The sequence below is a fragment of the Anser cygnoides genome, chromosome 10 (assembly GCF_040182565.1).
Source record: "Anser cygnoides isolate HZ-2024a breed goose chromosome 10, Taihu_goose_T2T_genome, whole genome shotgun sequence".
NCBI classification, from domain to species: domain Eukaryota; kingdom Metazoa; phylum Chordata; class Aves; order Anseriformes; family Anatidae; genus Anser; species Anser cygnoides.
Window position 1 is genome coordinate 12,726,602 of NC_089882.1, and position 23,035 is coordinate 12,749,636.

Genomic DNA, 23,035 nt, shown 5'->3' on the forward strand with positions numbered 1-23,035 from the left:
TATGTTTTGTGTTAATCATTGTGTGGGTATGGAGGAAGGTACACCCTGAGACAAGTACTTTGAATGCAAGGATTCAAGTCCAGCTCTGCCTGGCATCAGTAATTTTTCATCTGCTTAAACTAGGAGCTGATACCAGTTGTACCAAAGTGACTCAGCACTTCTTAACTCGGGATACTTAAATACATGAAGTTGTGAGTCTAGTCATTATATACAGTCAGTGGGGAAAGAGAGACAAAATGACTGCAGAAGGCAGGACACAGCTCCAAAGAGAGCCAGCTCCTAAACTAAGCGTGCAAAAAATGAGAGAGTGAACACAACTTAAGGGAGAGCAAAGCAGAAAGGAACAATTATTGACAGATAGGTACACATTGTCAGATTTTGGTAAGGCAAGAAAAATATTGCTTCCATCGTTTCTATAGAAACGTTTGCATACATACATTGAAAGCAAGCTTTGGCTACCCCCAAATGCCTATGCTGGGAAACACCAAGTTTGTTTCTGTGAAAGGAATCTTACTGTATTTTCCATTACTCCTGTGGGCACACAAATATATAAGATGAAAAGTATTTTAAGATGTTGAGTACATATGTAAACCCCCAATCTCTTTAAAAATAAAAGATGTTGAATCCAGTCAAGTAGAACCATCATACTCCTTAAATGATCCGATGGAGGCAAGGAAACTCTGTTACTTAAGTAGTACGTGATGGGGAGTAAAACCAGGGTAGTCTGGAATCAGCCTTATCATATATATATGGACCAGGTAACAGCTGCGAGATTATCTGGAACTTGTTTCCCAAGATGGGGAAATAGTTGCAGGTTATACAAAACCCAGCTGAACATTTATCTTCACCAACAGTAGAAAACTAGCTCACCTGGAAGCCACAAACTAATCTTCCATGTACCTGGACGCAACTTCTGGACACAAAGTGTGCCATGCTTAAAGGTAACAAAAAAGAAGCCCGCAGACCAACCTTCTGAAAATTGTATTTTATTAAACATACAAAAGCTCAGCACTTCTGTAGAAAATTGTATCTTCATCTCTAATATAGTAATAATGGTTAGCTTCCTGCATCATCAGTAAAACAGCAGTCCAGCGTTTGTTTTTCTCCCCAGCAAAGTGCAATTTCTCATTTGATGCAGCAAAAGTCAGAGGGCAGCAGATAGAGACTGCCTGGGATCACCAATGCATGTCAGCTACACGCATGAGACTACGTGCACTTCCTATAACCTTCCACTCGCTACCACTGCTTTCAGAGACATGAGACTGAATTGACAATATTAAAATACCAGAAAGAAGAATGAAAATAATTAAGGCTAATAAGGTAATTCCTACTTCTCAAAATGTTTGTGATTTATAAATCAGATCTCCATTTTAGTACCATTTATAGGAAACATTTGCTTCAATGTATATTCAAGTTAAATCCTTTTGGTATGGGGAATACAGTCTCAAGTACTAGTTACAACAGAAACCTGTAAGCATCCCAACACTACAAGAAAAGTGTTCTTATGATATAATGATAGCGCAATGTTTAAGCTACTAAGTCTATGAAAGCTAATCAGGCAGAAATGTTTTCATGACTTAATTTCATGGAGCATTTTCATTGTCCTTGCTAAGTGAAATTCAAGAAAAAAACAGTACGTATGGCAAAACACACCAAATATTATAAAGAATATATATTTGATTATTAACCAGTCTTGTTTCAAGGCAGCAGGTTTTATTTTTAAAGTTAAAGGTGAGTGACCTCTGAGTATCCCCTTAAAGAAGTGCAATTTGAAGTTTTTATGTAACGCTACCATTTTGGGTGCTTAACCAAGAACAGCTTCTGAGACTTTTAAAAGAAGTTGAGGAAAATCACTGCTTTCTGGCAGATCTTCCCTGTCTTAGAGCATGGCTAACCTGGACACTCAAGACTTCAAGTTACTTTAAAAATACTGAGTCCAAAAGATATATTTTACAAAAATATTTTGTCAAAAGTTGTTTTTCCTTTAACGATGCACTTCCAAATACATTAGCCAAAGAAGCGCACATGACTGTACAAATCAGAAAAGGCAGCAGAGGGATGGATTGTCAGAGATAGGTACGAACACGTTTTTCCTAAGGATTTCAGATCCCAGACCATGTGATGAAGCTGGCACTTTCTCCATAATATACACAGTGCCCCACCTGTTGGTAAGGATTTGCCAGTTCAGGGGGAATTAATAAATGGTGAATGATAGTATCTGCTTTCTCTCTGAGTTATAATGAATACAGATGCTCCAAAATGCTTTTTCCTGAAGTCAGTATCACTGACTTCCTACAAATAGCATGCTACAGTCATCTTTTCCATAGATAATACATTTATGAATGGCCCTCCCCGGCTGCTGGTGCACACTGCTGAACCACGATGTGCTGTAAGCATGCTGCAGTAACTGGAACAGAAATGCACTTGAAGAGTTTCTAGCCAGGATTCAGTGCAGAACCCGAGAGCTTCTTTCTCACTGGTGCTTCTTTGGTGGAACACGGGATTTTGCAACCACGATTGGAACTACAGAGAGCAATCCAATCAGCAAAGCCCAGAGAGGGCGGTAGAAGAGCCAGCCAATGGAGATAGTCAAGAGTGACAACGAACTGGCTACGCAGAAGGCAAAAGCTTTTAATCCAATGTTAACCAGATCTCTCACAACAGGAAACCAGTCCACTGCAGAAAGAATTAAACGGGATAAAGTAGTTGACAAGATTATCATTTACAAGCAACTCTTATTCATGCCTAGGATCCGCACATAAACAATTGCAATCAAAAGGAAGACTCAAATTATTATCAAGGGCACTGGAAAAGGCATTTCAGCAGAGTATCCTCCAGGCATTTGATAAATAAGCAACAGCTAAACATCTAAGACAATGGCATCCTCATCTGTTCAGACAGGAAGTCATGCAAAATTAAGTCTGAAGTCTTGTCCAATGCTTAAGAGGCAGTGTAGACAGATAGCCTTGCAGCTATGGAACAAGTCTAAGGCAATGCAATAATAAGGCATTGCAATAATATGCAAGCCAAAAAGGAATTTCTGGCAAAAATAATCCTTCCAGTTGTATGTGTATGGATAAGTAAATAAATAAATAAATAAGGAGTATCAAAGTTTATCAAAGCGAATAATAGCTTTGATGTTTGAAGTTTATGCAAGTTTGAGGCACCATCCTCCTGTTCTGTGTTTATTCCAACATTCTTCTAAGTTAAAAGGATGAACCAAAACTTCTTTGCTGTGCTCACAGTAGCGTAGAATAACAAAAGACAAGTTATTATAAAACTACTAATTAAGACTTGTTGGGAGACCACCTGTATATGGGTGTAGAAAGAAATTGGATTGCAGCAGCCACAGCAAGACTTGAAAGAACCAGCTCAGCTTGTGCTTTGGCTTCTAATTTTGGTAAGCACTGGGCTGGGATCTTCTGAGACTGGCAGAGAGATACCTGTTTGTTTATTTATCTTCACAAAGTCTCCATCTGGTGCTGGAATCCTGTTTATCCGCAATTGTTTACAGGGACTTTCACACTGAATCCAATCTAAGATCAAACAAGATTCTTCCTGGCCTCCAAATTAATTGATTGCACATCTGAGCAAGAGAGGACGCTCTGTGGATTATGATCCTATTTCTAAGTCATTTTAGCTTTCTGTCACAAACTTACCCAAAGTGTACACAATTCGGGTCATTAGGTTGATGCCTACAAACATAGCCAGCCAGCCGGCTGCACGGAGGGCCCAAGTCTTCATGGTGTTACTCTCGTGCTCTTTCTGAAACACCTCCTGAAAACAAATGCCATTACATGCAGTCTGTTTCTCAACTTCTTTTGAGATCCAACTCTTTCCAGTACATTCTGAACAAGTCAGAGTATTTTAGGGGTGCAAGTTCTCCTGTAAAAGACACTTTGCAGTTCATTCTTTATGGCGTTTTTTTTGGCAGTAATATCCCAGCACACTACAAGAGATTTCAAAGCGCAGCACAAGGGAAGCCTCTATTTTTCTAAATTAAGACAGCTAAATAAGCACCCTCTGACACTCTCTATAACCAAAGAGAAAGAGAGGGAGAGAGTGAGCACAGGTTTTGGTGCAAATGGATACACTGAACATTACTGTGGAAAACAGGGCACAAGTAAGTACATGTAACATGCAAGATTTAGTTTCAGTATCTTTGCAGGAAGAGAGAAAAGGCAATGAAGGAAAACTGCATGAAAGAAAAAAAAAAGTAGTATGCAGAGAAGAAAAGATAAAAGATGTGTATATTTCACCAAGCAAAGCAAAACATCTATTTGCAAGAATTCCAAGAAAGATTTTTTCAAAATGGATTGCGTGCCCCTCTCCCTCTACAAAACCTACACATGCAGATGGCTAAGAAATAATACAACACTCATAGGAAAAGACACACGTATGACTGATTGACTACTTGTATGTACAAATACTTTAGAATTTATTCATTTTCAGTGAGTTTGTTTCCAATGAACTAAAATTCTACTTGACGAAGATTCAGAGCTCACAGCAGAGAGCTGATTCTACTGCTACTCTTTCAACTCAAAACAAACGCTTTAACTGCTTTTGGAAGCTCCTGTAAATTCCTGACATCTGGGATTTTTGCGGCAGGGCATAAAGCAATCATTAATGGAAACCAACCTACTAAAAGTAGTAAATGAATCACCAAATTGCTGGAGCATGCAGGATTTATTGGAGCATTATGCACCGCCTGAAGGTTCTTTCTCAGCCAGAAGAGCAATAAACATTTCAAGCAAGCCTAAACTCCCTGTTTAGAGAGGCTGAAGAGAGGATAGCTCCTACGGTTTATTTAATTAAAGCCTGATTTGTACAGTTTTTGCATATGACCTTTTCAAAAGCATGTGTTTGTGTGTGTGTAAGTGGGAAGCTACCGAAGAGAAAATAAAAGCAAAATGAGAAGGCACAGGAACAGTCCTTAGAGCAAATGATGTTCAGTAGCATTACAAGGGGACTTTTTTTTTTTTTTTTTTACTACAGTTTAGCTACAGCTTCTTCTTAAAATGGAAAAAGAAGTAGGAATAACTATAGTCAGATTATATACTGCTAGCAGGTGAAGCACAGCATTTAGCTGCAACACAAAGAACACGCAGAAAGCAGGAAGGCAAACACAGGCTGTAACGCTTTGCCCTAGATAAAGCATGGAGAAAAGCCAATGTTTACATCAGCTATCTCCTCCTCTAGAACAGGCCTGCGGGAGAATGAGAGCTTATTCCATTGCTGCTTCTGCACTACCATCTGTAATTTTAACCCTTCACTTGTACACTGTGGTATCTTACCTCCACGGACAGATCCCCAGGGTAGAGAATCTGCAGGACAACTCCAGACTTGGTGTGATATGGAACAAGTTGATCACCTTTCTGGCGAGCAATCACAGTCACCTTGGAAGAAAGAGAAATAATTTTACTGGTTACTGAGTTAGGGACAGAATTTGCAAAATCCTCAAGCAGCTGAAGACCCACCTTATCAGCTGAGCCCAAATGGGGGTCATCTCCACTCAGACCTGCATAGAAGAACGAGACACGAAGGTCTCCCACCTACAAATAAGAAGAATATTTCAAATCAACAGAGAAAGATTTCTTTACAAAGGAGAATCACAGAAAAGACAACTGTGCATGGGAACGCTATTTCTGTATCATCACTTTTCTTAAGCATTTATGTCAAGCCAGAGGATATCCTGTAGGAATTCTAAGCTGCACTTTTTTGAGACCTAGCTGATAGCCAAAATGTGATAGCTCAAATGCTGCTTTGCAACATCCCCTCTGATTTAGCTGCATGAACACATTAACACCAAAGAGATCCTATGTTCATCCCTTGTCATTTCATCTTTTTTCAGAGGAGGGCAAGCAGCACAAGCTGAGAACAAGCTACTTCTTTGTACTCAGTTCAGTACAGCAAGGCACGGGTGGAACCTACCTCCCAACACCATCCCATGCCATTCTATCTAAAAGCATGCTAGACAAAAAAAACAAGCAAACAAACAAACAGAGAAGATGCAAGCAGAGTCAGAAGCTTCCTTCAAGACAATCACTCTCACTGAAGGACTGTACTAACGGTATTGTCCTATGTGGTACTCTGTACCCCAAGTTCTACATGTTGAAATAGAAATGGGACATACCCCAGCTTTCTTTTTCACATTATAGCAATTTCTGCTTTAGTTTTTTTCTCATCTTACTTCTGGACGCCTGGGGTTCTCGCTGTGGTAAAAATAATCTCCTCCCCGGGTAACGTCAGCATGTGGATCCTCAAGGTTTGACAAGCTCAACTGCTTGAAGTCATCAATCTTATCCACAAGACCTAAGCAGAATAAAGAAACAAGCTCAGGTCTGGTGTCTAACAGCCAGTTTGCAGGCTGGCTTCCTGGCTTCATTTGAAATGACTGCTGTTGCAGAAAGAACTGAAGTCTGCTGCTAACAGAAGACACGAAGTCAGTACAAAGCAATTCTTACCTTTGGAAAGGACAAAGCTTCCAACCTGAACATTAGGAGAAACAGCAGTGAAAGACTCCACAGCCATGGCACTGGGGAACAGAAAGAGCCCCTGATTAGTTCCAGAATTATGATCAAATTCTTAATTTGCAGTATGTAATATAAAACACATAAAAGGTACTGTATCAAACATCAGGAGAAACTCAATGAGCTAAATAGCTGACATATGTGAGAACAAATCCATTGAGAAACTGTCCTGACTTCTTGGCATTGGAACCACTAGAGTAAGTTAAAGCAAGGTACGACTGTCTCATCACCTGGCTTAACCTTCCATCCACACCATAGGAATTCATCATTTTTTTTCTGTGCTGACCCTATGTTTCAAGTGACAATGATTAATCACATTCCCAGATGAATACTTGCAATGTTTAACTACACGTCTAAATGTACTTTATTTCTAGCCTGAATTTACTTAGCTTCTGCTGGAAGTTATTAAATCTTATTTGCTAAATTAAGAAAAACAGATCATAAACCTTCTCCAGATAAAGGTACTTCTATATCATGGCCAAGTTAAATAAATTCCCAGTTCTGTAAACCTTTAATTACAGACTTGACTTCATTTTCATAAGTGGCCCTACTGGATTCTCCTCGGCAATAAATAAACGTTTTTGAAAACAAAATCTATTAAGCTGCATAAACAGTAAGATGGATGGATGAAAGGAAGACATGCTGTACACACTCAAAATAGTCTCATTAATGCCAAGTATGTATTCTAAAGTTCATCATGTCTGCATACGTAGTGCTGTTTCAGGCAAGGATCCACCACAGTTACACTCAGACTCCTTGGTTTGTACACTCAGATGAAGCATTCTAAGTTGCAGCACTTTTTAAATGATGTACTCCAATAGCACTAATCAAATATTCCCTACTCTCAAGTGCAGATTTGCATTTGCTGGAGAATGCTCACTGAACGTTCGTTAACAAAAAAGCATGCATGGGGACAAGAGACAAAGCAGGTATGTCATCTATGCATCCTTTTTCCATTCTCATCTAAACAGGTCTATGTTACTTGGGACTTATAATTAAAAACGTGTATGTCTTCATTTTCCTTCCTAACGTAGTATTTCCAAATAAAGGGCAGTTTATTTGGATGAGCCCATAGGGCCAAAACAAAGCTCTGGAGATTAGGCAGAGTTGTAAGTTTTATTCAGATCCTGGTTCTCCTATTCCTTTGGCTGTATTTGTCACTTACACATTTTTTTTATTTTTATTTTTTTTGCCAGATGGTATCCTGCATCCTAAGGAACCTAGCAGGTGCTGTAAGAATGACAAGCAAGTTAAAACTTAGTATTAAAAATGGCACACCGCAGTGTAATTAAAATGTTGCAGACGAGAGAAATACAAAACTGATTATATAAAAGCAATTGCCACAAATATGCCTGAGCTCATACATGCTAGCTTAAAAGAACAGCATGCAAGTGGTATGGCAAGCTCATGGGATGCCTGCTATTCTCACTCTATTTGTGAGAGAAGAAAGAACTAGTAATAGCCTACACTAACAGACAATAAAAGCCAGAAAGAAACCCATTCAACTTCTCCCACACGGAAACCACGTGGTCCAGAGGTACAATAATAGCCTGATGTCCAGCCATGGCTAATGAGTAGCATAATGCTGGTTCCACCAGGCAGCTTGAAACTGCTACCTATCTGTGCCTAAATTCTCCCAAATAGAAAAAGGCAAACACTTTCCATCTACTTTGCTGTGTCATGAAGATCAGTCATGGAGCTCTCATCTTTGATCACATACATTGACAGAATCTAGAGAGACTGTGCTAGGTGATAAATTACCTGGGGTTTTTATGTCCAATTTCTCGATCGAAATTCCTGCTGTTCACAACTTCAGATTTCCATTCAGTATCTAAAGAAAATGATACGAAGGTTGAGAAGATGGAAAGAATTGCCACTGAGATCTTAGTTACTGAAGACACCTCTCAATCAATCAGTTCTAAATTACATAATTACACTCACAGTAATACTTTTTACATCAAGAGACAAAATGTGATAGTCTGTAATGATACTTAAATCCAGCCTCCTAACATATTAGCAATGAATGTAAGGGCTTAGAGAGGGATTTTAGAGATAAAACTGTAACTCATCTTCACTCAGTGGGAGCTTTCCTGTTGGCACCTTCCCTGATCAGACTTTGAGTCCTGGCTCCAGTCTTTGGGATCAAACTGGTTTTGCAAGGAAAGGCTGTGAGCTCTGCTGGAACTAGCAGATTTCAGCGCAGTCAAACAAGATAGAGATGGAACCTGTAGCTGCCACTGTCAAAAATGCATAACACTGCCTTCATTTGGGCTACAGCAGGCTCCCCGCATCCCCAGAGCAGAGTAGGGGGTTAGAGGGGAGAGGAGTCTGGAGTGAACTTGAGCCTGGAAAAGGGTGGGAGCAAAGGGGTTTTCCCAATATCCAAATCAGTAATTACGTATTTTATTTAACTGACAATATATTAAGTTAGTTTTCCACAAACCAAACCTGTTCTGTCCACAATGGCAAGTGATCTCCCCGTCTTTGACTCCATAAACTCTCTTGTTCTTATTTTTCCTATTCTCTCCCCAAATCTGGCTGCAGGGTAAACGAGCGATCAGCTATCTAGGCCCTTGGCTGCCAGACAAGGACAACCCACCAGGATCTAGAAAAATACCAATTTTTCCTGGACAGAATCCAACAATCTTGAGAGCACAGTTTTTTGTTTTTGTTTTGTTTTGTTTTTTTTAAATTGCCATTTTTAATAGCTCACACCCACCACTAACTTTGCTCCTTACAGATCTCCATGCTACAGAGCCCCATGCTACAGTGAGCTGGGAAATTTTTGTGATCGCACCCAGAAACCGCACCCCCACGTTACGTATCCACGTGCTTTAACTGGGAGTAAATGAAGCAGAGAGACTCATCCCCAGATACACAATGACTCAATAGTATTATTTTTGCCACTGGGTAGATCAGAATGATCCTCCCACTTCTGCTCCTACCAAAAAAGAAATACTTGGCAAAAACTACAGCACACATCAGAAGGTGGTGGTGGTTTTCATTAGATAGTATCAACACCTAAACAGACTCTCAACGTGCTGCCTTTATAGGCTGGAGCTACGCTGTTCTTCCCTGTCTGTTCTCTTCTGCTCACACCTGACATATGCCTAATTACAACACTTTGGAAGAGCAATCTCAGAAGTAGCTCTGAACACACTCTGCTCCCAGCTCTGCACAGTGTGCTCTCCATCTCCCATCACCAAGGACCCTATGGGTCCTACCCCTGGAGCACACATCCTATCTCCAGATGCTCTTCCGAACGCTGGGATTTCCAAGACAAGACTCAGATATTCTGTAGCAGTTGCTTGCTAACAGCACATATGTTTGTCAACTTACTGTATGTATACTTCGTTTCTTTCTTAATCTCACCATTTTCTTCATATTCCCTGCAAAGAAAAGATAAAAGAATTGGCTTCATGGTCTATGCTCAAGTTTTAAAGAACAGAAGGAAAGGTTTAGCAATCACAGGGGAAAAAAAAAGAGGATTATAAAGTTTTATTTAAAAAAAAAATCAGGACCAAATATTCAGGAATAACAGTTTTGATTTGGCTAATCAACTAACAGGCAGGGAATATTACGGGGGTGGAACTATGGAATTCCTAGCAGTCAGAAAGAACATCAATACATTGGAGAAGCTTCAGGAACGTTAGAAAGGTTAGCAGTCAGCTGGGCCTTTGGGAAAAACAGGAGTGTTTTATATTTTTTCCATAAATTGTTAAAGATTTTTGAATTCTGCTGAAAACACATATGACCAAAAATCAATGGTTTCTGAAGAAGCCCAGAACAGGACAACAATAATGAAAACAAAAAGCCACAGCCACAGCACGGAGGTCAACAAACCCCATACAAAGCTATACTAAATCAGGAAGTGGAAACATTTTATAAACAGCCTTGATTTTATCAAATGCAAATTCTGCAACATCAGCCATCTACAAAACCTGACATCTTTAAGGAAATTAAAGTGATTCCATGAAACACCCCAGAATTCCAGAACTCTCCTGACAGAGTTCAGTTGTGTGGTTGGTTGGTAGGTGGCTTTTTTTTTGGCTTTGTGAGTGGGAAAAGAAAACAAAAAGAGTATTTGTTAATGGGATCCTGTTAAGACAACATATTCATAAACAACTTTTAAAAGTTTCTTTCACTGACCTAGAATCTTCATATTCTACCCACTGGTACATTTCCACTGTGCGCTTAAGCTTGACAGCATGGATTGTCAGCCCATAGCTGGGATCAAACAAAGGCTATATCAAATATAAAGAAAAAAAAAAGTCAGTATAAATGCTGTACTTCACAAATTCAAACACTATACTTTTATTACTGATTACTTTTATTACTACTATACTTTTATTACTTTGCTAGAGCAAAGGTAAAGTTCATCCTTTAGAAAACATGAATTGAAAGAAAAACATGTTTCTAAACAAAGCGACAATGTGCAAAAGTCCCAGAAGATGAAATAGAGGATCAAAGCTTCTCCAGTTTGTTACTTCTGCATGGCCAAAGGAGCAACACGATGCATCAGTGCTGCCTTCTCACCACACGGCCTCTTTCATTCAAAAATCTTTAACAACTTCACAACTGAATTAAGTACCTTAAACACATGAGGTAGCATCTCCATCCCATCTGTACTGTAAAAGCATAAACACTTTACAATGCCATGAATGTACAACAGGTTCCTTATGCAAAAGGAAACTGAAATTATCCTTCAAGTTAGTGGAAGGGTAAACACAGCATGTTGCTTAGGAGAATGAAGACTGGTGCTGTACAGCACCTCCCTGATTTTGGCCAAGAACTATAGCTCGGATGGTAGCACGTAATTCTTACAGGAGAGGAGACAAGCTACTTGTTTTCTGCCTGGATATCAGTTTTAATTGGCAGCAAAGATTTCTTCCCTCCGAGCTTGAAATTCTCCTATCTTCAAGATGCTGGTTGTATTTACCTTTGATGTGCTCAAAGCGCCAGCTAAGTGCACTAGTCTCCCCTCATTCTGCTGAGACACACTGTGAATGTTATCAAGAGGAATCACAAGAGAAAGTCCTTCATCAAGAGATTTGGCTGTCCTCAAAGCTCGTCCCTGTAATCAAGAAAAACAAAATCAAGTTGTAGAGAAACAGAGATATTGCAGTATTTTGTGAAAAAGGTTAGCAGACAAGCAATTTGCAGACCCTTGGGACTCCTACATTCAGACTCAAGGCACGCTCTCAAAACCCACTTGTAATCCTTCACTCTCTTTCTCCACATCTGACAGTTTGGTGCAGTACTTCTTACCCATGCAGCAGGACAATTAACACTGACTTAACTACACAAACACACATAGTTTATTATTACAAAGGTCTAAAATTATTGCTCTTCATCTCTTACCTTATTGTTCCTGAATGACTGCAAAAATTATGTTAGTTATAATCCTTTTTCCAAAGGCTTGTATAACTACTTGACTACTTAATTTTTTTCCTGCACAGTCACTGAAACAGGGAGTAGTTCCTTTTCCTCTTGTCGAGGTACGAAAGAAAGTGTTAGGTGAAAATTCACCTAAGTGAAGGTCTAATACCTCACTTCAAAACTGCCAAAATCATGCACGTTTGCAAGGGTAGGGTGTAAGAATTCCTTGTTTACTTTTATTACTTTTAAAATCTAAAACCAAGACAAAGTAACACTGAGAATAATTAACACCTTCACTTTTGCAACATGGAATATGAATTCCTTTAACGAAATTGTAACAGCACTAGAAATGAGGACCCTGTGTTATCTCAAGAAGGGAGATGAATGGAATGTGACTGTCTCATACAAGCCTCTTTCAATAACACTATATATAGCCTGTTTCCCCACCACCTCATAGGTTTTGGATCTTACCTCCCACCACACACATCCTACGTCTCTGTCACACTCTGTTCTATAGAAAGAACATCTGTGGCCCTGTGATTTCACTCTTCTGTTACATCCCAAGCATAAGCACCAGACTCTCCAGACATACTGCTCTCTTTTCATGGATGCAATATTAAAACTTTAGCATGACAATTTCAGCGCGTCTATACATGCCAAACCAGTTGAATGTCAATTCGGCTATGACATGTTAAAGCGGTGTATAAAGACTGACAGTACTTCACTTACTTCGTTGGTAAAAAGAAGGTAGAAAGACAGAAGAAATGTCACAAGTCCCATCAACATGCCTCCAGAGGTCTCGCTGAGCCTCTCCAGGAACCCCGGTTTGGCCTCACTTGTGATTTTAACATGCTCTTTTTTGCTGCTTGTGTCAGAGAACTGTTGGAGATAAACCAAAAATGCAGTATCGGTGTGAAAGGGGAAGGCATTCTGTTCCAAAATGAGTTTTGTAGTTTTGTTAAAACTGTTACTCTGCAAAGTAGTACCTCCTGCCTTGGGCCTAAACTTGCCCACTCTTATTAAATACCAGGTCATGCTTTTGATACGAGAAATGCAGTCAATAAGCAAACTTAAACCTGATGGAGAAAACAATTGCTTTAACAGTTGTTCAGCCCATCCCTCCAGGCCTCCTTCAGTCAGTCCCAGCGTTCCCAACTTGGTGCCCACGCCCCGCACTCGGGCCATGAGAAATTGAGTAATGCTCCCAGATTCCACACCAGCTACAACACAGCTATAAATAACACGTTACGCTTTACTTCGCCAGTGGCAAGCGCCAGCATACTTTAAAATAAACGCTGCTCGGGCACCAAAGAGGGCTATCAACACAAATCTGGCATCGCCCCCCTCGCTGGTGCGGCGTTAAAGGATGACAGCGGGGGTTACACCCCCTGCGGTGCGGGGGCTGCAGGGGCTGGCCGCGAACCACCCCGGGGCAGCCGAAGAAGCCCCCAGAGCGAGAAGGGGCGGCGGCAGGGCCAAACTTACGTTCCTCGACATCTTGGGGCCGTTCCCCCAGCGGGCAGCACCCCGGGACGAGCCGTAGGAACCGCCGCGAGCACCGCGCTCCGCCCGACCCCGCCTCAGGCAGACCCCGCCTCACGCCTCTCCTCAGCCACCGCCGCGGTGCATGCCGGGACGCGTAGTCCCAACCACCAGCCACCGCACGGCGGGCAAGAAAATGGCGTCCCCCCCTTCGCGCGAAGCGCTCTGGGAGATGTAGTCCTGAGTGGATTGGTCGCTCCGTTCCCGCCGCGGCGAGGAGGCGCCTCAGCGGCGGGCGGCCGCTTCCGGAGGCGGGAGTGTGTGTGAGGGGGGAGCCGCGCGCCGCCGCCCGTTGCCGTGGTGTGCGCGGCGCCGCCATGTCCTACTGCAGGCAAGAAGGTGCGCCGGGCTCCGGCCGGGCCGCCGGGAGGCGAGGCGGGGCGGGGTGAGGCGGGCAGGGCCCGAGTGCCGGGGAGGGAAAGCGGCCACTGAGTGGGGGGGCAGGCCTGGGCTGCTGCAGGGGTCCTGGGGCTGCTGAGGCTTGGCCGCCTCCTGCCCCGGGGGTTGGTTTTTTGGTGCTTTTTTTTCTTTCCCGTTTGATAACGTGACTGGTTTTACGCTAGAAAGAAGCGTTTTCTAGTTTTAAAAGCTGTTTTTCTCTAGTTCAGGAAGCTGGTGATGCACGCTGAATGCTGTTTGAATGCTGTGATGAGGCAGCCTTAAGTTACAGTCCTCTTTGCTTCATGGTTTTAACCTGATTTAACAATATTCTGGATCATAAGATCAATAAATTGACTTATGGCATCCTACAAAATTACAGTTAGAGTAATAGGGGTTAGAGTTCATGTGTTTCTAGTTTCCTATAAGAAATCCTGAGGTGTTCTGTGGTGTAAAGCGTGCTGGAGTACAACGCAGAATTGACAGAAAAAAAAAAAAAAGACAATCGTTTTCTTCCTAAAAAGAACTTGGGTTTATTTGCTTCTGAGACACGTTTGAATGTGTGAGACATGTCTGAATGCAAAGCCAAGGGAATCACTGAGCAGCTGCTGGTTGAGGTCACATTGAGATGCAAGGAGCGACTAATTTCTAATACGCTGCGTCCTTGTAGTGACCTTCCTGCCTCTGAACATTTTTTATAGTTTCACAGAGTTGTTGGGAAACTCTGCCCTGGTTTCCAGCCAAGCCTCCTTTTTCCCCTTCAGAACCTCTTTGTTAAATCAGGAGTGGCACCGGAGCAGGAAGCACACCCTGGTGCTTTTCTGCCCTTGGTAACGTGTGCAGCACGGTTCGGTGTAGTTGGTTCAACACCGTTAAGGTATTCTTCAGTATTTAATTCACATAATAACTGCAAAACATGGCACTGGTCCCTAATGGAGACTGCTGATCTTAATGAGTATCCTACTGAACGGTTGCCTGTAGTTCTGTATAGTTTTGCTTTCACTGCTCCTTTTTTGTCTAAACCCCTTCAGCTGAGCAAGTCCTTATAGGAGAGTAGTAGCTTGAGCTTGTTTCAAAACAACTTTTTAACTTCACAGTTCAATGAACTGTGCTGTGATCTGCAGCCATTACGGTTTGTTGCTGCGAAAACTGGAACTGTAGAGGAAAAGAATTTCAGGTAGCTTCTGTATATTCTGACAAATAAATGGGCGATCTGTTATTATGTATGCTAACACTATTTAAATGAGTGCTTTAAAAGAACACTTCCCAAACTATTTCATGTTCTCCACCTCCTTTCTTGGGTTGCTTGCACCCAGCTCGTGTCACCACACTGTGTTGGTCCCCGCCTCCATTAGGGTGGGGAGGGGGATGCTGGTGTTTTAAAAATAAATAAATAAATAAATAAATAAATTAAAATTCTTTGAGGAATGTTAAATGCTGTCACAGCTCAGGAATAACGTGCAATCTTCTACTGCTTCTGTGAGTCCTGACAGTTGATTCTCGTCTCCTCCAGAAATAAGTACCTGTTTTATCTTGTTTCTCTTTAGTGAGGACTTGTTGCAATCTCTGTAGACATTTGTTTGCATTGCCTAACTGTGCTTTATGCAAATGTTTATTGTAAATCAATTTAATTGGTTATGTCTTTTTCTTTTCTTGTTGACTAATGAGAATAATCTCCTACAGGTACATGAGCGTGGTACAAAGAGGACAGGCTCAGTTTCTTTCACCATTTTTCTAGATAAATTACTACCTAATCTTTTTTAACTTCCACTGATTTTATTGTAGGTCTTATTTCGAGGTCTTTTTATATAGTTTTTATCACCTTCCCTGTGAATACTTTCCAGATTGTTTTTCTATGTTTGTTCCTGTGAACCAACAACTTGTAATTGAAGGTGATAAATAAGTACAGTAGAATTAATTCACTATTACCACCAGAGCATCATGTTGAATATCTCATCATCTCGTGCTGTTCAGCAGCTTTGTAAATGACTCATTCTGTCTCAGCTTTCTCTGAACTTTTGCTTTTTGTCTCCTATGCGACAGGAAAAGACAAAATTATATTTGTGACCAAGGAGGACCATGAAACACCAAGCAGTGCTGAACTGGTTGCAGATGACCCAGATGACCCTTATGAAGAACAAGGTCAGTAGTAAGCAGGCTAGAAGTAGGAAGTGACATGTGACATATATGGTAATCTGACAATCCCCAAAAAAGAACAAAACCACCAAATTTTGTATGAAGTAGGAGCAAACTATTGATTCATTTTTACAGACTGATAGCAGGGCAACTGATTCGTTAAATAAGCAATCTATTTAGTAAATTTAGAAATCTGTTCAGTAAATAAACACACAAACTCTTGTCAGTCCTAAGTTCCAAATTAGGACAGTGCAAATGACATGCTTTCCAAATGGCGGGCTTTTTTTTCCTTAATTTGTCACAATCTTTCAAAGTGACCTGTTCAAATACATCACTTGATGGCTTATGATTTCGGATAGTATATCCGAAGAGATATCCAGGAAAAAAAAGTCTTTCTTGTATTAACATAGTTAGGGCTTAAAAAGTGTAAATTCTTGTTGTTATCCTATATGTTTATCACTTATCCTATATGGTACAAGTGGCAATGTAATCAGTAGATGTGAAATGTTTTTATTTCATGACAGGTAAGTTCAAATCACTAGTTTTCAGGTGTAACCATCTTGTCTTGAGAAGAGGTGAGTTCAAGTTTTCAATGAAGATTATAGATCTTACAGAAAGTACATCGAACCTGCAAATGAATTAGTTCAGGAGACTTAAAAAATCAGAATATTTCTGAGACTGACTCTTAATATTTTGGTTATATAGGGCGTATTTTAGGTTGTTTCTAATGGGTGAATGAAATACCTTGTTCCTATCATGATGATTAACAAAATTTTGCCCTAGGTTAACAAAATGATCTGAATGTCTGTGAAATTGTTGTTTCTTTTTTTCTTTTAATTGCCTTTGTGCTTATACATCTTTTACCCTTTTCACTTTGTGCGATTTCATTGCCTATAGCTCAACTGAGACTAAAATTTTGTTAGAAACTGAAGATATGCAAGTGGCTGTGTGACCTTTAGAGGGCAGCATTTAAGCACTGTTTAGCAGCTGTAGCACACGGGATGCTTTGTTAACTGATGTGATATGTAGTTTAATTTGAACCGTATCTTTCTGTGTCGTTAAAATAACTTTGTTTTCTTACATAGAGCTGTGTGAAAATGATCTTGCACTCTAGCTGTTTATCCTGGTTTCATTAGAACTGTATGTGCAGCAAACATATATACACAAATGTTTTATTTCATGTGAACAGAATCTGTTAGTTTTATAATGACCCACATGAGAATAACGAGAAGTGAATATAGAAACATCAAGTTGCCTTAGGTCGTAAGGTGGCTGTGTCTTATTTCAGAAAGATGTTTCAAAGCTGCAGCTTAGTATCTGTCAGGAATTCCTCTACCTGTCATGTTTTCAGGCAGGTTGTGTTTTTCTGGCTGCGATGCCATGCCAGACCTGCCTACGTGGTGGACACAGTCTATGCTTTGGGCTTTGTCACCATCTTTGTCATGACAGCAGTGCTTAAGCTGCTAAAGATTTCATATCGAGACACCCAAAGGCAATAAAATCCAAGTGGCACATATCTGTTACTGCCTTGACTTGTGCAGAAGATGGAACATACAAATGATTCACATAAAGGAGTTCACCCTTATGTGGAAAACAGTGTCTGAGGCGAGCTAATTTTAAGGGTATTTACTCTGGTCAGTATGATATGTGGAAATGAATCAAAATCTGAATTTTTAATTCCTGTCTCAGACAAATTTATAGTCCATTATTGGTCTGTTAAGTGAAGAGATAACAGCCTCTAATGATTAAATGGCACCATGAATTTCCCAATTGCTTTTCATTGGCCAGTTGCTTTCTGTTCCCTCTGAAAAACTGGTGACTGCTTGCGAAATAAAGCAAAGGAAGATACTTTTTCTGGGTATCACATCTGTAGCGCATACAAACCTTTGGAGAGTTTATTGTTCACTGAGCTGTTAAGCTGCCTTGTGTGGTATGCAGCTAAAGAAGCTTGCTGTTGAACTAAATAAAGGTATGCAATCAAAACGCGCAAGCTGTATTGATGTTACATGTGGTAGTTTCAAGTTTGCCCGTCTTCCCTGTTACAATCATTTATGGTCTTTCTTTGGTGATAATTAAGATATTCAATTAACAAAAGCTGGGTATGTAGCCACAGCATGAGGGTGCATATTGGTCCTGCAACTAAGCATCTATTTTTGACACTGGATTTTAAGAGGAAAGGCTGCCTGTCTCAGATCTAACACAGAGATAATACAGAGACGTAGTATGATGATTCAGAATGCAAACATAAAATACAACTCACTTGGCGCCTCTAAAGAAGGGGTTTCTCTGTCTTCTGTCTCTGTCCTTATACCCCGAATTATTATTTTTCTGTTTGTACGTATTTGGTGAGTACACAGTGTTGTGCCATTTATTTGGATTATAAACTAGCAAAAATTAAAGGAGCTGCTTCTTCCTTTTATGAATGCCATATTCTTTGATTCCTCTGATATGTGTATTTGTATACAATCCTGTATTTACAGTATGCTAGATCACCTTCCTCCTGAACTATAGAGAACAGAGAAAGCCAGAAGCTGGTTACATCAGGGACACCTCGCAGTGACAATGTGTGTCTGTATAATTCAGAATGTGAAACTCGATGTTTAAAAATTGTAATAAGTTTATTCTTAGTATGTGGTTAGTTGCTGCCATGTTTTAAGGGTTCTCTGAAAGCTTCTCACTTGAACAGCCTCAGGTTACAATGCAGCAGATCAAAACAATTCACACATCACAGAATGAGCTGCATCTAATGGGAGAGAAATTTGTGGCCAGGAAAGACATACGGGCAAAACGTTCTAGAATACATTGAAGTGCAGAAGCTCTGGTTTGTGTGGGTTTTATTTAAAAGAAAATTGGAAAGGGCTTTGTACATAAAGTAACAGGAAGGCTTTTCTAATTTACTTTCTACTTTGAATAGAAGACTTGGTTTCCAGTGTTCAATTTTTGTGGCATAATCCCCTGTTATGTCTCTTTTTATCTTCTCTGCTGTACTGTATACAGAACAGTCATATTGAGAAAGAATAGTTTTATCATATAGATACATAATAATCTGTATTTTTTTAATACAACTGATTTTTTTTAATTTACTTGGTGTTGCTTTTTTTTTGTAGGAGCCTTTTTTTTTTTTGTAGGAGCCTTTCCCATCCTTAAGATAAACATGTAGTTTTCTACTATTGCTTTGTTCTTACGTAGCATCTGGCATTAACAGACATTCGTCTTTGAGAAGTCTATTTAGTTATTAGATTGCTCAAGAAAACTTGTGCTTTGTTTCCCTTGGAAGAAAATAAAGCTGTATGGTGGTGGGGGTTTTTTTGACTTCTGTCCTATCAGCTATGAGATTTCAGTAGGCAACGCAAATATTTCCGCATTTGTCCGTGATATTAGCAGATCCCACGAGCTAATAGAAGTTACCAGTTGATTGCTAACCCAAGCCTTGATCTCCTGTGATGTAAACAGGTGTTTTTTCTTCCCCCAAGTACAGGCTCAAATAATTTATATCCCACTGGATCAGTGACATTCAGGCTGCATTTGAAAGAAGTGTTAATTCGGAGAATTAAAGATGGTAACCTTGTCTATTGCAGACTTGTGACTTGGGAAGACTGCTTCCATTTTAACTGTGTTATTATCTAACTGACACACTGAATCATTTAAGTGTGCATCCTGTTGTAATTATCAGCAAGGAAATGTTTGTGTTATTTATCTGCTTTTTAAAGTGTGGTTTCTGTCCGAACAACATAAGACACTGGTGCCACCTCAGTCACATAGGTACCAACTGGTATTTATGTGATATCCAGGAATGTACTGTTTAGCAGGTAACTCTTCTATTATGGTTAAAATTTGCATGCTCACAAGCAGTTCTGATTCCAAAATGAATAATTTGTATTTATTAAAGATAAATATTTTATAAGTAATTTTGTTGCTGTGTAATCTTCAAGAACCTTTCAAAGCTCCTCTTGTGTTTTCTGTTTTTTTAAGTATTGAAAAAATGACTGGCTGATGTTAGGAAGAATATAGGACTTCAAAGTCTAGTTAACAAAGCAAGCCAATTTTCTTCTATACTGTATGGTCAACATCCCTTCTTTCTCCTTTGTCATCTTTGGCAAGAAGAAATCTGGCACCAGCCATCCATCTCCTTGTCTTAGCTTTTCTGCTTCTCCTCCAGACAGCTAGGTGCCCCGATGCACTGTACTAGGTATATCTTGTCGGTACAGTGATTAATGCAGATATTTTACAAAACTGTCATGCTGAATAAAGCTTTATCTATGAAAAATGACAATATTGTAGTTGACAAAGTCATGCTGAGGAGACTTACCTCCTGAATGAAAAGGAGATCAGCACTGAGATTTGACTTAGTGAAATTTTCTGCTGAACTGGTGTGACTGAGAGCGAAGTATTGAGTAAAATTTTCCTTTTGTTCTTGTTAATACAACAATAAGCATATCTGGAACTTCATGATCTCATAATTTCTTGTTCAGATCAGAACTTCTACAGACTTACGATCTAATAATGGTAGTTGCATACCTTCCTCTAAAGGGAAAGTACTTAAACTTCAGTTTTACGCTCCTGCAGGAAATCAGCCTGGCGATGAAGTTAGGGAAGTCTTCTGTTGGAGTGGAGGGGAGAAAACTGTTGAAGTGAAGAATAAACCAGCTTGGATTGCAGAGCATTTTTCTTCATTGTTCTTCATTGATGAACATAACTACATGTACATTCTCACAAAGTAGAGAAAGGGAATGAAGTTGTATTGCTTATTAATAGCAACCTCAGAAGTGCACATTAACAGGTCCATCATATTAAATTTTCCTACCTGACTGTTTAAAGGATTTTCTAAAATGTACAGAGAAAATGAGTTCTCTGGCTTTCTGCTTGAACTCCATCATGCAAATCAGCTGATATATCAAAGAGCATATTCCCCGTTTATATCTCCACCTTGCTATTCCATCATTAAAGTATTTCTGTGATGACTAATTGTTCTGGAGCAGAAATTTCCAGCTACTTCAGTTTATTTAGGGTCTAGAATGCTACCTAACTCACTTTCAGTTGTCATCTAAAGTGCTGTTTGATTTCTGGGATCAGACAGTCATGCTCTCACTATTCCTTTTGTTCTGCCGTATGAGACTTAATCTTTGCATGTCTTAAAAGAAACTGATTTTCTTTTTTTGTTATTATGGATTTCCTGCTCAAATTTTGAGGGGAGAAGTCCTGGATTAGTGTTCCAGAGTTCATCTAAAACAAAGAAATAAAAGCATCCATTCAGCTTGATTTAAAAGAATTCTAATTTTAATACAGGAATTAAATTCTTATGTCCTGTGTGATGTGATTTTAAGGCTTTCATGCTTCCCTGACAGAGTCTGGCAAGTGGATTGACTTGACTCTGATTCCTTTTGGAGTTGCCTTAGAATATTCTAAGTGGTCTGTGGTCAAGGGACAGAGCCTTAATTCAGGCATAGATATAGAACCAGTCTTGCTTGTGCCCAATAATGGATCATAAAGATCAGAGAGAAACAAATGGGCCAGGAAACATGAGGTGTTTTGTACTCTTGAAGCTACAGAATTAGTATGGTATTACTAATACTTCCACTTACACCTGCAGCTTAGCAGCTTTCATTGAATGAAATTAATTTTTGAAAGGAGCGTTTAACTTTTCTTCTCTCTTTTGTTTGTTCAGGCTTGATATTGCCCAATGGAGATATCAATTGGAACTGCCCGTGTCTGGGTGGAATGGCTAGTGGTCCTTGTGGGGAGCAGTTCAAGTCAGCCTTTTCTTGTTTCCACTATAGCACAGAAGAAATAAAGGGATCAGACTGTGTGGACCAATTCCGTGCCATGCAGGAATGCATGCAAAAATACCCAGATCTTTACCCTCAAGAAGATGAAAATGAAGAGAAAGAGAAGTCAAGCAAAGATTTGGAAGATACTCCTGTGGAGGCTTCTGTTGCCAAAGAAGAGAAAGGATCTAGCTAATGAAGATGCAAGGAGGCTGTTGTCTCCATTTCTCATTTTCAGAGGCGTGGACTTTTGCAGAATGTCTGTCTTTTGAGTTGTCAAGAAATGTTTCACCATTGTTCTATACACTGTATCATAGTAAGTAATTTATTGTAGAAGGAGAACTCTCAGTGCTACAGCCTTGCAAATAAATACTGCAGAAAGAACCAGTATGTGTGTGTGCTGTATAAACTGTTACCGGACACAGTTAATACTTTAACAGCTGTTCTCACACCTCAATTTCTCCTTGAGTTTTGACTTGAATAATCTCTTTAAATATACATAGCTGTCAGCAAAAAGTTTGGTAGTGCACCAGGTCTGTATTCATTTCAGTATGCTCTGATCGGTAGCTGCTCTTTTGTAATGTATTTCTGTTCTGTTAATAGAAATTGCATTAAATGATTGTTTCTCCTTAATGATTTTTTTTTGCTAGAATGATACAAGATGCAGAAAATAGCCTAAATCTAAAATTTGTAAGATAATTTCAAATCGTATGATTAGATTTGGGTTGCATTTTACTGTTGACATCAGGTAAGGACTGCTAGAAAAACAATGAAGTGTGTGGTTCCTTTGATTTCGTTTGCTTATGGTGATGGCTTTTAAATTTTGAAAAACAATGTCTTGTGCAACCACTGATATAAATGAATAGAAAGAATGTTGATCACTGGCTTTATTTTTGTTCTTAAAGCAGTTTTTCGTTTCCCTTAGTTAACGCCTATGCCTTCAATGTTTAGACAGGCTCATAGAAAATACTTCGAGAATACAATGAAAATGTTACCTGGTGTAATGATCTCAAAACAAATACTGTGACTTAAGTGCATATTAAAAAGCAAATACTTTTTACCTTCACTGAAAGCTCTTTTTTGTTTTTTTGTTTTGTTTTTAAACTAATGCTGCTTGTATTGGAAAGATTCTTCTGCATTGCAAGGATGAAACTTGGAATCAATTTGTGGGTTGTGAAGATCATTGGCTGCTTTATTTCTCTTCAAGCAAGAAGGTGTAAAAAATGTAAAGCATTTGTAGTAGCCATAGTTGACTGGATCATGAACCAGCACTATAGAGGACCTGAAGAGCTAGTAAACTGTGTG

The 23,035-nt window shown here is 39.7% G+C and overlaps 2 protein-coding genes across 2 annotated transcripts; one reads left to right on the forward strand and one right to left on the reverse strand.

Annotated features, from left to right (window-relative positions):
* Positions 1–970: 970 nt before the first annotated feature.
* Positions 971–13,550, reverse strand: TMEM43 (transmembrane protein 43). The gene is made up of 12 exons (XM_048070330.2): positions 13,395–13,550; positions 12,639–12,788; positions 11,470–11,604; positions 10,680–10,774; positions 9,870–9,919; positions 8,292–8,361; positions 6,465–6,535; positions 6,191–6,312; positions 5,478–5,552; positions 5,295–5,396; positions 3,660–3,777; positions 971–2,676 (listed from the first exon to the last, which is right to left on the reverse strand). Exons 1-12 carry the CDS (start codon positions 13,404–13,406, stop codon positions 2,474–2,476), a joined length of 1,203 nt encoding a protein of 400 aa, XP_047926287.2. The 5' UTR covers positions 13,407–13,550; the 3' UTR covers positions 971–2,473.
* A 111-nt stretch (positions 13,551–13,661) lies between these two features.
* On the forward strand, positions 13,662–22,796 carry CHCHD4 (coiled-coil-helix-coiled-coil-helix domain containing 4). Its single transcript, XM_048070984.2, has 3 exons — positions 13,662–13,790; positions 15,873–15,971; positions 21,631–22,796. The coding sequence occupies exons 1-3, from the start codon at positions 13,769–13,771 to the stop codon at positions 21,924–21,926; spliced, it is 417 nt and encodes a 138-aa protein (XP_047926941.1). The 5' UTR covers positions 13,662–13,768; the 3' UTR covers positions 21,927–22,796.
* Positions 22,797–23,035: the final 239 nt, after the last annotated feature.

What these genes read in the sequence shown, in the direction of transcription:
- TMEM43 (XM_048070330.2), bottom strand. An exon ending in GCGCTTTGAGCACATCAAAG is followed by an intron (nt 10,775 to 11,469) that starts GTAAATACAACC and finishes TATTTGATATAG; the next exon opens with CCTTTGTTTGATCCCAGCTA. An exon ending in CTGGGGATCTGTCCGTGGAG is followed by an intron (nt 3,778 to 5,294) that starts GTAAGATACCAC and finishes ATTTGTTTTCAG; the next exon opens with GAGGTGTTTCAGAAAGAGCA.
- CHCHD4 (XM_048070984.2), top strand. Translation starts at nt 13,769, where the DNA reads ATGTCCTACTGCAGGCAAGAAG. An exon ending in GTCCTACTGCAGGCAAGAAG is followed by an intron (nt 13,791 to 15,872) that starts GTGCGCCGGGCT and finishes CCTATGCGACAG; the next exon opens with GAAAAGACAAAATTATATTT. An exon ending in TGACCCTTATGAAGAACAAG is followed by an intron (nt 15,972 to 21,630) that starts GTCAGTAGTAAG and finishes TTGTTTGTTCAG; the next exon opens with GCTTGATATTGCCCAATGGA.